We start from the raw sequence: 17,856 nt of genomic DNA on the forward strand, positions 1-17,856 counted from the left end.
TCCTCCGGTGAGTTGTTTAATTGTCCACCACCATTCATGACTGGATGTGGAAGGACTACAGATCTTAGATGTGATCCATTGGCTGTGGGCTCACTTAGCCCTGTCTACCACTTGCTGCTTATGCTGTTTGACACACAAGTAGTCCTGTGTTGTAGCTTCACCAAGTTGACACCTCATTTTTTGGTATGCCTGGTGCTGCTCCTGGCATGCCCTCCTGCACTCTTCATTGAGCCAGATCCCATGGCTTGGTGGTAATGGTAGAGTTGGGGATATGCCGGGCCATGAGGTGACAGATTGTGGTTGAGTACAATTCTGCTGCTGCTGATGGCCCACAGTGCCTCATGGATCCCCAGTTTTGAGTTGCTAGATCTGTTCGAAATCTAACCCATTTAGCACAGTGGTAGTGCCACACAACACAATGGAGGATATCCTCAATGTGAAGACAGGACTTCGTCTCCACAAGGATTCTGCAGTGATCACTCCTACTAATACTGTCATGGACACATGCATCTGCGGCAGGCAGGTTGATGAGGATGAGGTCAAGTATGTTTTTTCCTCTTGTTGATTCCCTCGCCAGCTGCCGCACACCCAGTCTAGCAGCTTTGTCCTTTAGGACTCGGCTAGCCCGGTCTGGGTTGGTGCTACCAAGGCACTCTCGGTGATGGACATTGAAGTCCCCCACCCAGAGCACATTCTGCACCCTTGCCACTCTCATTTCTTCCTCCAACTAGAGTTCAACATGGAGGAGCACTGATTCATCAGCTGAGGGAGGGCGGTATGTGGTAATCAGCAGGAGGATTCCTTGCCCATGTTTGATCTGATGCCATGAGATGTCATGGAGCCTGGAGTTGATGTTGAGGACACCCAGGCAATTCCCTACCGACTGTACATCACTGTGCTGCCACCTCTGCTGGGTCTGTCCTGCCGATGGGGCAGGACATACCCAGGAATGGTGATGGTGGTGTCTGGGATATGATCTGTATGGTATGATTCTGTGAGGATGGCTATGTCAGGCTTTTGTTTGACTGATCTGTGAGACAGCTCTCCCAATTTTGGCACAAGCCCCCGGATGTTAGTAAGGAGGACTTCGCAGGGTTGACAGGGCTGGAATTGCTGTTGCCGTTTCCGGTGCCTAGATCGATGCCGGGTGTTCTGTCTGATTTCATTTCTTTTTATTGACTTTTGAATGGTTGGACACAACTGAGTGGCTTGCTAGGCCATTTCAGAGGGCGTTTAAGAGTCAACTACATTGTTGTTGATCTGGAGTCACGTGTAGGCCAGACCAGGTAAGAACGGCAGATTTCCTCCCCGAAAGGATGTTAGTGAACCAGATGGATTTTTACAACAATCGACAATGGTTTAATAGTCATCATTAGACTTTTAATTCCGGATTTTTATTGCATTCAAATTCCACCATTTGCCATGGTGGGATTTGAATGCGGGTCTCCAGAGTATTACCTGGGTCTCTAGATTGTCCAGTGACAATACCACTACAAAAGCAAGGAAGTTTTGCTAATCTGAGCTAAAACACCAACTAGAGTATAGTGTCCAACTTAGGAGGGGTGGAGAGGCGTGAAGGCTTATTCAAGGTGATTTACTAGAAAGTTTCCAGGGAAGAGGGAGGACAGTGTTGTGGATAGACTGGAGAAGCTGGGATTATTCTCCTTAGAGCAGAGAAGACAGACATTTCATAGAGATGTTTAAAACCGTGAAATGTTAAATAAAGTAAATAAAGAGAAACCGTTTCCAATGGCTGAAGGGTTAATAACCAAAAAGCATAGATTTAAGAAGTTTGACAAAAGAAGGTGACGTAAGGAAAAATGTTTTTACACATGTGGTTAGGATTTGGAATGCACTGCAGATTCATTAGGAGCCTTCAAAAGAGATTTGCATAAACTCTTGAAGGAGGAAAAAAATTGCAGTGCTACAGTACGACTAACTTGATAACTCTTCAAAAGAACTGGCGCGGGTTCGGTGGGTTGAATACTCTCCTTCTGTGCTGTGAGAATCCATGATCCAATTAAGTTCCTCTATTTTGCCTTTGACCCTTGGAAAAACTATCTGCCAACCAGCTCACAATTGTCCTCTCACACTCTAACCCCTCCCCCACCCCCATTCTCCTGATGACAGTGATGCATCTGTCAATCTTCCAGAATATCAGACTGTCTCCATGCCATTACCAACCCATCCCTTTCTTCTGCTACAACAGTCCCCCTCTGTAGCACCAACTTTGCCACAGTACAATTAGTGCACAAATGTTCGTACATCACCCAATATATCTCAGCCACCTTAAGCCCCACTATCACTGTCTTACCATAATCCTCTCAAACCAACTTGGAAAGCAGGCATTTCAATGGCTCTATTAACCATTCAAATGTAGAATTTACTAATACCTCCCCTTCAAAGTTAAAGTAATTTGCTTTTCTTCCTCAGCTGTGGGACAGATTGTCGGTTCTTACTCTTCACCACCCAACCGCACCCCACTCCCTCCCAAAATTCCTCATCACCATGGAAGACAGTTTGATGAGGTGCTCACTTACTCGGATGGAGGGAATATCAAAGACTGCATTATCCTGGGAAGCTGTGGTCAGCTCCTAGCAGGTAGTTAGACTTACTTGGTAGTGGTCTGATTCACAATTGATTCCTTGTTTTTTTGGTGTTCTTTTATACTGGAGATTTTCTGTTTTATTCCCTCTTCCACATAGGGTTTCAACAGCCCTGTGGATCTGTATTGCCGAACAAGTGACATTCTCTACTTGGAGCTGATTTCACATTGATTCAATTTCGTTCAATTCACCTTCCTTATTCCGAGAACTTGTAATATGATCAGAATAGGACCGTTGGTAACATCCGGAATCTATAAATGACATACAAGAGCATAAGTTCCTCACTATTTTTAATTTGAATGTATAATGATACTGTTGTTTGCTTGAATGAATTGTACCCTTCAATCATAGAATAGAATCATAGAATGGTTACAGCACAGAAGGAGGCCATTCAGTCCATCATGTCTATGCTGGCCCTATGATGGAGTAGCTCACCTGGTGCAACTTTCCTGCGTTTTCCCCATGGCACTGCAAATTTTTCTTTTTCAAGTAATGATCCAATTCGCTCTTGAATGCCTCAATTGAACCTGCTTCCACCACTCACTTAGGCAGTGCATTCTGATCCTAACATTTCATTGCATGAAATCAGTTTTTCCTTGTGTCGCCATTACTTCTTTTGAAAGTTATCTTAAATTGTTTATTTTGCAAAGTTCTCGATCCTTCCATTAATAGGAACAGTTTCCCCCTATCTATCCTGTTCACACCCCTCGTGATTTTGAAAACTTCTATTAAATCTCCTCTCAAACCTCCATTCCCCAAGGACAACACTCCCAACTTCTCCAACCTATCCAGGAATGTTCCTCATCCCTGGAACCATTCTCATGAATATTTTCTGCACTCTCTCCAATGCCTTCACATCCTTCCTAAAGTGTGGTGCCCAGTACTGGGCAACTCCAATTGAGGCCAAACTAGTGTTTTATACAATTTTAACATAACGTCCATGCTTTTGTACTCTATGCCCCTATTAATAAAGCCTAGATTGTGTAATGCTTAAGTAATCGTGCTCTCAACCTCTTTTGTCACCTTCGATGATTTATGCATACACACTACACCCAGGTCCCTCTGCTTCTGCACCACCTTTAGGATTGTACCCTTTATTTAAATTGTCTTTCTGTGTACTTCCTACCAAAATGAATCACTTTACATTTCTCTGTATTAAATTTCATCTACAACTTGTCCACCCATTCCACTAACATGTCTACAACCTTTTGAAGCTCTATGCTACCCTCCTCATGGTTCACAAAGCTTCCACCTTTTGTATCATTCGCAAATTTTTAAATTGTGCCCTGTACCCTAAGGTCATTAATATATATCAGGAAAAACAGGGATCCGAACACTGACCCCTCAAGAACTCCTCTATAAACCTTCCTCCGGTCTGAAAAATAACTGTTCACCACTACTACCTGTTTCCTGTCACTCAGCCAATTTTGTATCTATATTGCTCCTGTCCCTTTTATTCCATGAACTCTAACTTTGGTCACAAGCCTGTTATGCAGCACTTTATCAGATGCCTTTTGGAAGCCCATGTACGCCCCATCAACAACATTACCCTCATAAACCCTCTCTGTTACCTCATCAAAAAACTCCAGCAAATTAGTTAAACACAATTTATCCTTAAGAAATCATGCTGACTGCCCTTAATTAACACACATTTGCCCAGTGATTATTAATTTTGTCCCAAATTATCATTTCTACAAAATTTCACCATTGAAGATAAATTGACCAGCCTGTAGCTGTTGGGCTAATTTTATTCCCTTTTTTGAACAAGGGTGTAACATTTGTAATTCTCCAGCCCTCTGGCACCACCCCTGAGCCTAAGGATGATTAGAAAACTATGGCCACTGCCTCCTCAGCTTCTACTCTCATTCCCTCAGTATGAGATGCATCTCATCTAGCCCTGGTGTTTTATCAAATTTAAGTACGGGCAGCCTATTCAATCCCACCTCCTCATCAATTTAAACTCTTTTCGTGTCTGAACTATTTATACTTTATTGATGACTGTAGTATAAGGGTTTTCGGTATAGCAAGGGTTAGTGTGGGACTGGGGAACAGTACCGCCCACAGTAAGATGTACAGAGATACATGACAGTAGACAAGAGACAGAGTTGTATGAAGAGACTTGAGTAGGAGTCAACATGAAGTTAGCTCCTATCCTGGGCTATACTTTGTACATATGTAAATAGTTACGTGTTACTAATAAGCACTACTGTTCAACCTCACAACTCTCTGAACCTCTTTGTGAGAGCTACTGAACAAAACTTTACAACAATGACCTGGGCAGCATCTTTGTCCTTGATAAAGGCATATGCAAAGTATTTATTTAATACCTCAGCCATGCCCTCTGCCTTCATGCATGCATAAATCCCCTTTCTGGTGCCTAATCACTCCCACTCCTCCTTTTACCACCCTTTTACTATTTCTATGCCTATAGAAGACTTTTGGATTCCCTTTTATGTTAGCGACCAGTCTCTTCTCATACTCTCTCTTTGTTTCCCATATTTGTTTTTTATCTCTTCCCCTCTGTACCTTCTATATTCGACTTGGTTCTCAATTGTATTATCCACCTGACATCTGTCAGGAGCACACTTTTTCTGCTTCATCTTAACCTCTACCCCTTTCGACATCCAGGGAGCTCGGATTTGTTGCCCTATCTTTCCCCCTCGAGGGAATATACCTTGGCTGTCCCTGAACTATCTGTTCTTTAAAGACAGCCCATTGATCAGTTACCATTATGCCTGCCAACATTTAATTCCAATTTATCTGGGTCAAATCCATTCTTACCCCATTGAAGTTCGCTTTCCCCCAGTTAATTATTCTTACTCTGGATTGTTCCTTGTCCTTTTCCATAGCTAACCTAAACCTTATTGCACAATGATCACTGCCCCCTAAATGTTCCTCTATTGACCCACTTGGCCCACCTCATTCCCAAGAACCAGGTCTAACAGTGCTTTCGTTCCCTTTGGACTGGAAACATACTGCTGTAGAAAAACCTCCTGAACACACACACTCAAGCACCCCTTTCTGCCTTTTACACCACTGCTATCTTGTCCATTTTTGGATAATTAAAGTCCCCGATAATTCTTGCACTTCTCCGAAATTTCGTTGCAAATTCGTTCCCCGACATATTTCCCATCATTTGGTGACCTATAGACTACACTGAGCAATGTAATTGCACCTTTGTTGTTCCTTAGCTCTAGCCAAATTGATTCTGTCCTTCTGAGATATCCTCTCTCTCCAGCACTGTAATGTTCTCATTGATCAGTACTGCCAACCCTACTCCTTTCCTGTCTTTCCTGAACACCTTGTATCCAGGAATATTTAACACCCAGTCCTGCCTTTCTTTTTCACACTCTGTGCATTGACATACATGCACAGTAACCCTAATTTAGACTTTATTACTTTTCCTCTTACACTGAACCCACCTTACTATTTCCTACTCTAGTGCTATTTGTCTTTCCCATTACTCTTTGCACCTTGGTGCCCCTCTCTAACATTACCCACTGATTCCCACACCCCTGACTACTTAGTTTAAACTCTCCCCAAAAGCAAGGGTTCATGGAGTTGGGGATAATATATTAGCATGGATAGAGGGTTGGTTAATGGATAGAAAACAAAGAGTGTGCATAAACGGGGATTTTTGGAGTGGCACAAGGATCTGCTAGGACCTCAGCTATTTGCAATCTATATTAATGACTTAGATGAAGGGACAGAAAGTAATGTATTTAGGTTTGCTGATGATACTAAGCTAGGTGGAAAGGTAAGCTGTGAGGAGGACACAGAGAGGCTACAAATAGCAATAGGCAGCTTAAGGGAGTGGGCAACACGATGGAGTACAATGTAGGGAAGTGTAAAGTTATTCACTTTGGTTATAAGAATAAAAAAGAATGTTTTTTAAAAGCTATGAAACTTGTAAGTGTGGATGTTCAAAGAGACTTGGGTGTCTCATACAAGGAATGCAGAAAGCTAACATGCAGGTGCAGCAAACAATTAAGAAGGCAATTGGCATGTTGTCCTTTATTGCAAGGGGATTGGAATACATGTATAAAGAAGTCTCAATACAATTATACAGGGTTTTGGTGAGACCACATCTGGAATACTGTGTACAGTTTTGGCCTCCACATTTAAGGAAGGATATACTTGCATTAGAGGCGGTACAGTGAAGGTTCACTAAATTGGTCCCTGGGATGAGAGGCTGAGTAAATTGAGCCTACCTTCTCTGCAGCTTAGAATGAGAGGCAATCTCATTGAAACATTACAAATTCTGAAGGGATTTGATAGGGTGGACGCTGAGAGATTGTTTCTGCTGGTCGGAGAATCTAAAACACAGGGGCACAGTCTCAGGATATGGGGCTGATCATTTATGACTGAGATGAGGGGAAATTACTTCACTTAAAGGGTTGTGAATCTTTGGAATTTTCTACCCCAGAGGCTTGTGGATGTTCCATCATTAAATATATTTAAGGCTGGGATAGTCAGAATTTTAGTGTCTCAGGGAATTAAGGGATATGGAAAGCAGGTGGGAAAATGGAGTTGAAGTCCAAGATCAGCCATGATCGTATTGAATGGCAGAGCAGGCTCGATAGGCCACATGGTCTACTCCTGCTCCTATTTTTTATATTCTTATATTTTGTATTCAGTTTTGCATGGTACTGGGAGTAATCCAGAGATTATTATTTTAGAGGTCCTGCTTGCTAATTTCCTACCTAGCTCCCTAAATTCTGACTGCAGGACCACATCCCTGTTTCTGCCTATGTCATTGGTACTAATATTGACCATGACCACTGGCTGTTTACCCTCCCTCCTCAGGGAGCTCTGCAGCCATTCGGTGATATCCATGACCTTGGTACCAGGTGACATCCTGAATTCACACCTGCAGCCGCAGAAACTCCTGTCCATACCCCTAACTATTGAATCTTTTAGTACTATTGCTCTTCCAGTCTTCTGCGTCTCCTCCATGTACATCTGAGCCATCCTTGATGCCATAGATTTGCCTCTGGTTACACTGCCCAGGTAAGCCATCACTTTCATCAGTGTTCAGAAATGAATATTGGCTGGAGAGTGAGATGCACTCAGGGGACTCCTGCTCTACCTTTTTGGCTACCTGATAGCCACCTTCTCTCTCTCTCTCCCTGCATACTCTTAAGCTCTGGCATGACCACATGTGCAAACATAATATCCACATAGCTCTCAACATCGCTGATCCACAGTGACACCAACTGCAGCTCAAGTTCTGAAACCCAGTGCTAGAGCTGCTGCAGCTGATGACACATCCTGCACATATGGCTATCCAGACAGGAAATGGAGTTCCCCATGGAAGAAGATGTACACTCCATGGGTTGAAGTGGCCCTCCCATTCCTCTATCTATAATAAATCTTCCGAGATTAAAAAAATATAAAGACTCACCAGTGACTTATTTTCCTTCTGCTGTCACTTAAATATAGAGAGGTTAATTAAACAGCTTAACTCTTTTTTTAAAAAGAATGACATTTTTAATTTTCCAGCTCAAACTAATTTCTTAACTTTGGAGAAAAGGAAACAAAGCCACAATATTCAGCAGCCAATCAACTCAAGCCCTTCCTGTGGTGTTACAGTTTGATATATTTTCTCTTCAATTCAGTGATCCCGGTCTGCTTCACATCCCTCATGGTCTGCTTCACATCCCTCATTTCCTGCTTCACAGTGATCCTGGTCTACTTCACGCTCCTCCTGGTCTGCTTGACAGTGATCCCAGTTTGCTTCACACTTTCCCAATCTGCTTTACACTCCTCCCGGTCTGCTTCATGGTGATCCAGGTCTACTTCACAGTGATCCCAGTCTGCTTCACACTCCTCCCGGTCTGCTTCACAGTGATCCCAGTCTGCTTCACAGTGATCCCGATCTGCTTCACACTCCTCCCGGTCTGTTTTACAGTGATCCCAGTCTGCTTCACAGTGATCCCCATCTTCTTCACAGTGATCCTGATCTGCTTGACACTCTTCCCAATCAGTTTCACAGTGATCATGGTCTGCTTTACAGTGATCCTGACATTCACGCTCCTCTTGGTCTGCCTTGCACTCCTACCAGTCTATTGATAGTGATTGCCACATCCTCCCGGTCTGCTTCACAATGATCCTGACCTGCTTCACACTCCTCCTGGTGATTTTTTAAATTGTTTCATGGGATGTTAATGTCACTGGCTAGGCCAGTATTTATTTCCCATTCCTAATTGCCCTTGTGAAGGTGGTAGCGAGTCACCTTCTTGAACTGCTGCAGTCCATGTGGTGTAGGTACACCCACAGTTCTGTTAGGAAGGGAACTCCAGGATTTTGACCCAGCAACAGTGAAGGAACAGCGATATATTTCCAAGTCAGGATGGTGTGCAGCTTGGAGGGGAACTTCCAGGTGGTGATATTCCCATGCATCTGCTGTTCTTGTCCTTCTAGATGATATAGGTCGTGGATTTGAAAGATGCTGTCAAAGGAGCCTTGGTGAGTTGCTACAGTGCATCTTGTAGATGATACACATTGCTGCCACTGTGCATTGGTGGTGGAGGGAGTTAATGTTTGTGGATGTGGTGTCAATCAAGCAGGCTGCTTTGTCATGGATGGTGTCGAGCTTTTTGAGTGTTGTGGGAGCTGTGCTCATCCAGACAAGTGGAGAGTATTCCATCACACTCCTGAATTGTGCCTTGTGGATGGTGGACAAACTTTGGGGAGTCAGGAAATGAGTTACGCTCCACAGAATTCCCAGCCTCTGACCTGCTCATGAAGTCACAGTATTTATATGGCTGGTCCAGTTCAGTTTCTGGTCAATGGCAACCCTTAGGATGTTGATAGTGGGGGATTCAACGATGGTAATGCAATTGAATGTCAAGGGATGATGGTTAGATTCTCTCTTGTTAGAGATGGTCATTGCCTGGCACTTGTGTGGCGTAAATATTACTTGCCACTTATCAGCCCAAGCCTGGATGTTGTCCAGGTCTTACTGAATTTGGACATGGACTGCTTCAGTATCTGAGGACTTGCGAATGGTGTTGAACATTGTGCAATCATCAGCAAACATCCCCACTTCTGACCTTATGATGGAGGGAAGGTCATTGATGAAGCAGCTGATGATGTTTGGGCCGAGGACACTACCCTGAGGAACTCCTGCAGTGATGTCCTGGAGCTGAGATGACTGACCTTCAACAACCACAACCATCTTTCTTTGTGCTGGGTATGACTCCAACCAGTGGAGAAATTTCCCTCTGATTCCCATTGACTCCAGTTTTACCAGGGTTCCTTGATGCCACACTTAGTCAAATGCTGCCTTGATTCAAGGGCAGTCACTCTCACCTCACCTTGGGAGTTCAGCTCTTTTGTTCATGTTTATACCAATGCTGTAATGAAGTCAGAAGCTGAGTGGCCCTGGCAGAACCCAAACTAGGCGTCAGTAAGCAGGTTATTGCTGAACAAGTGCCATTTGATAGCACTGTTGATGACCCTTCCATTAATTTACTGATGATGGAGAATAGACTGAATGGGGCGGTAATTGGGTGGGTTCGATTTGTCCTGTTTTATATGGACAGGACATACCTGGGTAATGTTCCACATTGCCGGGTAGACGCCTGTGTTGTAGCTGTACTGGAACAACTTGGCTAGGGGCGCGGCAAGTTCTGGAGCATAAGTCTTCAGTACTATTGCTGGAATATTGTCAGGCCCCATAGCCTTTGCAGTATCCAGTGCCTTCAGCTTTTTTTTTATTCAGTCACGGGATGTGGGCTTTGCTGGCTGGGCCAGCATTTATTGCCCATCCCTACTTGCGCTTGAGAAGGTGGTGGTGAGCTGCCTTCTTGAACTGCTGCAGTAGGTAAACCCACAGTGCTGTTAGGGAGGGAGTTCCAGGATTTTGACCCAGCGCCAGTGAAGGTACGGCGATACATTTCCAAGTTGGAGTGGTGAATGACTTGGAGGGGAACTTCCAGGTGGTGGTGTTCCCATCTGTCTGCTGCCCTCGTCCTTCTAGATGGTACTGGTCATGGGTTTGGAAGGCGCTGTTGAAGGAGCCTTGGTGAATTCCTGCAGTGCATCTTGTAGATGGTACACAGTGCAGCTACTGTGTGTTGGTGGTAGAGGGAGTGACTGTTTGTGGATGTGGTGCCAATCAAGCAGGGCTGCTTTGTCCTGCACTCATCCAGGCAAGTAGGGAGTATTCCATCACACTCCTGACTTGTGCCTTGTAGATAGTTGACAGACTCGGGGGGAGTCAGGATTTGGTCATTGGTATCCCCCAGGATGTTGATAGTGGGGGGTTCAGTGATGGTAATGCCATTGAATGTTAAGGGCGATGGTTGGATTCTCGCTTGTTGGAGATGGTCATTGCCTGACACTTGTGTGGTGCGAATGTTACTTGCCACTTGTCAGCCCAAGCCTGGATATTGTCCAGGTCTTGCTGCATTTGGACATGGACTGCATCAGTATTTGAGGAGTCCTAAATGGTGTTGAACATTGTGCAATTATCAGCGAATATCCCCACTTCTGACCTCATGACGGAAGGAAGGTCATTGATGAAGCAGCTGAAGATGGTTGGGCCGAGGACACTACCCTGAGGAACTCCTGCAATGATGTCTTGGAACTGAGATGACTGACCTCCAACAACCACAACCATCTTCCTTTGTGCTAGGTATGACTTCAACCAGTGGAAAATTTTCCCCTTGACTCTCATTGACTCCAGTTTTGCTAGGGCTCCTTGATACCACACTCGGTCAAGTGACCTTGATGCCAAGGGCAGTCACTTTCACCTCACCCCGGGAGTTCAGCTCTTTTGTCCACGTTTGAACCAAGGCTGCAATGAGGTCAGGAGCTGAGTGGCCCTGGCGGAACCCAAACTGGGCATCAGTGAGCAGGTTATTGCTAAGTAAGTGCCACTTGATAGAAAGGGATGACCCCTTCCACCACTTGACTGATGATGGAGAGTAGACTGATGGGGTGGTAATTGGTCGGGTTAGACTTGTCCTGCTTTTTGTGTACAGGACATACCTGGGCAATTTTCCACATTGCCGGGTAGTTACCAGGGTTGTAGCTGTACTGGAACAGCTTGGCTAGGGGTACAGCAAGTTCTGGAGCACAGGTCTTCAGTACTATTGCCGCGATATTGTCAGGACCCATAACCTTTGCAGTGTCCAGTGCCTTTAGCCGTTTCTTGATATCATGTGGAGTGAATTGAATTGGCTGAAGACTGGCATCTGTGATGATGGAGACCTCCAGAGGAGGCCGAGATGGATCATCCATTTAGTAGTTCTGGCTAAAGGCTGTTGCAAATGTTTCAGTGTTATCTTTTGCACTGATGTGCTGGGCTCCTCCATCATTGAGGATGAGGATATTTGTTGAGCCTCCACCTCCAGTGAGCTGTTTAATTGTCCACCACCATTCACGACTGGATGTGGCCGGACTGCAGAACTTAGATCTGATCCGTTGGTTGTGGGATCGCTGAGCTCTGTCTATCACTTGCTGTTTATGCTGTTTGGCACGCAAGTCGTCCTGTATTGTAGCTTTACCAGGTGACACCTCATCTTTAGGTATGCCTGGTACTGCTCCAGGCATGCCCTCCTGCACTTTTCATTGAACTAGGGTTGATCCCCTGGCTTGATAGTAATGGTAGAGTGGGGGATATGCCGGGCCATGAGGTTACAGATTGTGTTTGAGTACAATTCTGCTGCTGCTGATGGCCCACAGTGCCTCATGGATGCCCAGTTCTTGAGTTGCTAGATCTATTCGAAATCTATCCCATTTAGCATGGTGCTAGTGCCACACAACGTGATAGAGGATATCCTCAATGTGAAAGCGGGACTTAGTCTCCACAATGACTGTGTGGTGGTCACTCCTACTGATACCGTCATGGACAGGTGCATCTGCGACAGGCAGGTTGGTGAGGATGATGTTGAGTATGTTTTTCCCTCTTGTTGGTTCCCTCACCACCTGCTGCAGACCTGGTCTAGCAGTTATGTCCTTTAGGACTCAGCCAGCTCGGTCACTAATGGTGCTACCGAGCCCCTCTTGTTGATGGACATTGAAGTCCCACCCAGAGTACATTCTGTACCCTTCCCACACTCAGTGCTTCCTCCAAGTGATGTTCAATATGGAGGAGCACTGATTCATCAGCTGAGGGAGGGCGGTATGTGGCAATCAGCTGGAGATTTCCTTGCCCATGTTTGACCTGATGCTATGAGACCTCATGGAGTTGATGTTGAGGACTCCTAGGGCAACTCCCTCCTGACTGTATACCACTGTGCTGCCACCTCTGCTGGGTCTGTCCTGCCAGTGGGACAGGACATACCCAGGGATGGTGATGGTGGAGTCTGGGCCACTATCTGTAAGATATGATTCCATGTGGATGATTATGTCAAGATGTCGCTTGACTGGCCTGTGAGACAGCTCTCCCAATTTTAGCTGCCAGATGTTAGTAAGGGGGACTTTGCAGGGTCGACAGGGCTGCGATTGCCAATGTTGTTTCCGGTGCCTAGGTAAATGCCGGGTGGTCTGTCCGGTTTCATTCCTTTTTTGTGACTTTGTAGCGGTTTGTTACAACTGCTTCTGATTACCACCTACAGCCCCCTGACACCCCGATGGCCGCCCCGTGCCCTCCCCCCCACCCCCCACTCCCCCGTCGAGGGGAGGCAATGGCATAGTAGTAATCCAGACTAGTAATCCAGAGACCCAGCGTAATGCTCTGGGGACCCGAGTTCAAATCCCACCACGGCAGATGGCGGAATTTGAATTCAATAAAAATCTGGAATTAAAAGCCTATTGATGGCCATGAAACCATTGTCGATTGTTGTAAAAACCCATCTGGTTCATTAATGCCCTTTAGGGAAGGAAATCTGCCGTCCTTACCTGGTCTGGCCCACATGTCACTCCAGATCCACAGCAATGTAGTTGACTCTTACATGCCCTCTGAAATGGCCTAGCAAGCCATTTCTGCTGGGACAGGACATAACCAGGCAGCGTGATGGTGGTGTCTGGGACATTTTCTGTAAGGTATGATTCCATGAGTCATGCTGTTGCTTGACTAGTCTGTGAGACAGCTCTCCCAATTTGGCACAAGCCCCCAAATATTAGTAAGGAGGACTTTGCAGGGTTGACAGGGCTGGGTTTGCCAGTGTCATTTATGGTGCCTGGGTCAATGCTGGGTTGTCTGCCCAGTTTCATTTTTTACCAACTTTTCTGTACCAGTTTGATACAACTGAGTGGCTTGCTATGCCATTTCAGAGGGTAGTTGAGAATCAAATACAATGCTGTGAGTCTAGAGTCACATCTAGGCCAGACCAGGTAATGACTGCAGATTTTCTTCTCTAAAGGATATTAGTGAACCAGATGGGTTTTTACAACAATCAACAATGGTTTCCTGGTCACTATTACTGAGACTAGCTTTTAATTCCAGCCTGGATGTGAACCCATATACCCAGAGCGTTAGCCTGGGCCTCTGGATTACTAGTCCAGTGACTTTACCAGTACACCTGGCCTCCGCCTCCCCAGTCTGCTTCATGCTCCTCCCAGCCTGCTTCACCCTCCTCCTGTCCAGCTTTACAGTCCTGCTGGTCTGCTTCACCCTCCTCCTCTCTAGCTTCATCCTCCTCCTATCCAGCTCCACACTCCTCCTGCCCGGCTCCACACTCCTCCTGCCCAGCTCCACACTCCTCCTGCCCAGCTCCACACTCCTCCTGCCCAGCTCCACACTCCTCCTGCCCAGCTCCACACTCCTCCTGCCCAGTTCCACACTCCTCCTGCCCAGCTCCACACTCCTCCTGCCCAGCTCCACACTCCTCCTGTCCAGCTTCACACTCCTGTCCAACTTCACACTCCTCCTGTCTTCTTCACATTCCTCCTGTCCAACTTCACACTCCTCCTGTCTTCTTCACATTCCTCCTGTCCAACTTCACACTCCTGTCCAGCTCCACACTCCCCTGGTCTGCTTCACCCTCCTCCTGTCCAGCTTCACACTCCTCCTGTCCGGCTTCACCCTTCTCCTGTCCCACTTCACCTTCCTCCTGTCCAGCTTCACATTCCTCCTGTCCAACTTCACACTCCTGTCCAGCTCCACACTCCCCTGGTCTGCTTCACCCTCCTCCTGTCCAGCTTCACACTCCTCCTGTCCAGCTCCACACTCCTCCTGTCCGGCTTCACCCTTCTCCTGTCCCACTTCACCTTCCTCCTGTCCAGCTCTACACTCCTCCTGCCCAGCTTCACACTCCTCCCGGTCTGCTTCACCCTCCTCCTGTCCAGCTTCACCCTCCTCCTGTCCAGCTTCACACTCCTCCCAGTCTGCTCAGACTGTCCACCCACCCACCAACTCACCCAGAAAGGCTTCGAACTGGGAACTGAGCAGTGTAAAATCACACATTTTATAATTTTCTGTGTGTTTGTACATGTCAGTGTGCATCTCTGTGTGTATGCATCAGTGTGCATATGTATCAGTGTGCGTTTCTCTGTGTATGTATCAGCCTGGGATTCTGTGTGTATGTATCAGCGTGTGTTTCTGTGTCTTTGTATCAGTGTGTGTTTCCATGTGTATGTATCAGTGTGTGTTTCTGTGTGTACATATCAGTGTGTATTTCTGTGTGTATATATCAGTGTGTATTTCTGTGTGTATGTATCCGTGTGCGTTTCTGTGTGTATGTATCAATGTGTTTTTCTGTGTGTATGTATCAATGTGCGTTTCTGTGTGTATGTATCAGTGTGCATTTCTGTGTGTATGTATCAGTGTGCGTTTCTGTGTGTATGTATGAGTATGTGTTTCTGTGTGTATATTTCTGTGTGTTTTTTGTGTGTATTTATAAGTGTGCGTTTCTGTGTATATGTTTCAGCCTGGGTTTCTGTGTGTATGTATCAGCCTGGGTTTCTGTGTGTATGTATCAGTGTGTATTTCTGTGTGTATGTATCAGTGTGCATTTCTGTGTGTATATTTCTGTGTGTATGTATCAGTGTGCATTTCTGTGTGTATGTATCAGTGTGCGTTTCTGTGTGTATGTCTCAGTGTGCGTTTCTGTGTGTATGTATGAGTATGTGTTTCTGTGTGTATATTTTTGTGTGTTTTTTGTGTGTATTTATAAGTGTGCGTTTCTGTGTATATGTATCAGTGTGTCTTTCTGTGTGTATTATCAGTGTGCGTTTCTGTGTGTATGTACCAATGTGTATTTCTGTGTGTATGTATCAGTGTGCGTTTCTGTGTGTATGTATCAGTGTGCATTTCTGTGTGTATATTTCTGTGTGTATGTATCAGTGTGCATTTCTGTGTGTATGTATCAGTGTGTATTTCTGTGTGTATGTATCAATGTGCGTTTCTGTCTGCATGTATCAGTGTGCGTTTCTGTGTGTATGTATCAGTATGCATTTCTGTGTGTATGTATCAATGTGTGTTTCTGATGTATGTATCAATGTGTTTTTGTGTGTATTTGTCAGTGTGCATTTCTGTATATATGTATCAGTGTGTCTTTCTGTGTGTATGTATCAGTGTGTGTGTATATCAGTGCGTGTATGAGTGTGACTGAATGTGAGTGTTAATTTAAAGTGAACTGCATCTCCTAATCATTGCCCAGGCTGACTTGTGTCCATAGGTGGAGTTGTAGGTTCTGTACTTTATATTCATCAGCTTTATAACTGACACTATCCTTCCAACATCCAGCTAAGCTTTGACACAGCAGAAATCCTGGAGGGAATAATTAGCTTCCTTTTAAAATGTCTCAACACGACCTAATGATTTGAGCTGAAGCTGATTCTAATTATTGGAAGTCATTACACAAGCACTGCTTCCTTCTCATAGTATTTTAATAGACCCTCAAAGTGAGTTTCATTAAACTAGGTTTCCATCACACTGGCTGACTTTGCAATAAAGAGACATGCTTGTGGTCGGCAGTCCATAGTATGCAATTAATCTGGGCTCCAGGAATGATATTTTGTCACTATTGCAATGTTTTATTGGTGCTCTCAGCTCCACTTAACCCCCTTCAATCGACCCGATAGATTACAAGAGGGGAGTGAGGGTAGGAAGGGAAACAGCTATGAAATCCAGTGGTTTATGGATTTGATGTGGCTGTGTATTTTGTACTAAGTAGCTTGTTACAGCCACATTTTGCATCTCAGCTGAAAGATGGTCCCGTTGACAATGCATCATTCGGTCAGGACTGCTATGAGGTGTCAGAGCCTGGGCTCAAGAACATGGAGTTGGACTTAATGTAAATATTTTATTGAAATCCTGACTATGTCACCTAGGAAATTCCCCAACATTCAGGTTTGCCTCAGTGAGTGGTCTAGTTGTGTAGGATGACAAGTAGGAAGCCATATACAGATCAGCTAAAGAGCTTGGCCATGCGATGCTTTAAGCCAATTCACAAGCATATTTCTTTGTTACAGTTGCTTCGAGTAGTCTGGAATATTGGGGCTGAATTTTTATCATGGAGGTAGGAATTGAGAGTCTGGAATTCTCCCCACATCGACATCCTGCCTCTGTCCCAGCATTTCTGGCAGTCAGGATTTTCATCTCCTGGGACGGTCTGGAGTTGGAGGCAGGCCAATGCCAAGGCAGCCAGTTTAAAAGGAAACATTGGCTCAGTTCTTCAGATCAGTGTAAAGTCACCCTCACCTTCATCCACATAATCCCCTTCACTCTCTACCCCCTTACCTCTGCTTCACCCCCTCCTCCCCACTCCCCTCCCCCACAGCATTCACACAGTATCCATTTTATAAAAAGAACTCACAAGCCCTATAATACCATTTAGAAGTCACTGAAAAGCTCATAAATCTGTCAAAATAAAAAACCTTTACTTGAATAGACACTTCAAAACTCTCTTTAATCTATTCTAATGAATCTGAAGACTTCTCCACTTTTAAAGTACTGTTCCTTCACTTGACAGCTTACCATTTGCCAGAAGTAACAACTGTCAACCACATTATCTAATGGTCACGTACCTTTTACAATCACAGCACTGTCACCACTCACTTTAATAAACATAGATGTAACTCAGGCTAGAGTATTTCATGATGAACTCGAAAGTGAATAAAACTACATTTTATTCAGCTTTTATACTCTTCCTGCGTCCAATCATGGTTCATACCTTTAGTCTACAGACGTGATTCAGAAAAGCTTCCAAAACATGACCACTTTGCACGAGTTCTGAACAGCTCACTTCTAGAATGGTGTCAGCTACTTGTAACCAGCAGTGTATGGGGAGCCGAACTACCCTCTTGTCCACTTAGCTGAAAATAACCAGGGGAGGAAATGGAGGCAGGACTTCCA

The 17,856-nt window shown here is 45.1% G+C and overlaps 1 protein-coding gene across 3 annotated transcripts in view; it reads left to right on the forward strand.

The window, feature by feature from the left end:
* The window catches only part of LOC144695848 (uncharacterized), a 54,375-nt gene extending 36,923 nt beyond the window's left edge, over positions 1-17,452 (forward strand). For 2 of the 3 annotated variants that reach the window (XM_078566878.1, XM_078566879.1), the window contains exons 6-7: positions 2,434-2,601; positions 2,706-3,228. In XM_078566878.1, coding sequence (XP_078423004.1) covers positions 2,434-2,601; positions 2,706-2,746 — 209 coding nt within the window. In that variant the 3' untranslated portion in view covers positions 2,747-3,228. Of the gene's footprint in view, positions 1-2,433; positions 2,602-2,705; positions 3,229-16,973 lie in introns of those variants that run through there. The other variant, XM_078566881.1, reaches the window with a different exon arrangement.
* The last annotated feature ends 404 nt before the right edge of the window (positions 17,453-17,856 follow it).

The sequence above is a fragment of the Cetorhinus maximus genome, chromosome 21 (assembly GCF_964194155.1).
Source record: "Cetorhinus maximus chromosome 21, sCetMax3.hap1.1, whole genome shotgun sequence".
In the NCBI taxonomy this organism is placed as follows: domain Eukaryota; kingdom Metazoa; phylum Chordata; class Chondrichthyes; order Lamniformes; family Cetorhinidae; genus Cetorhinus; species Cetorhinus maximus.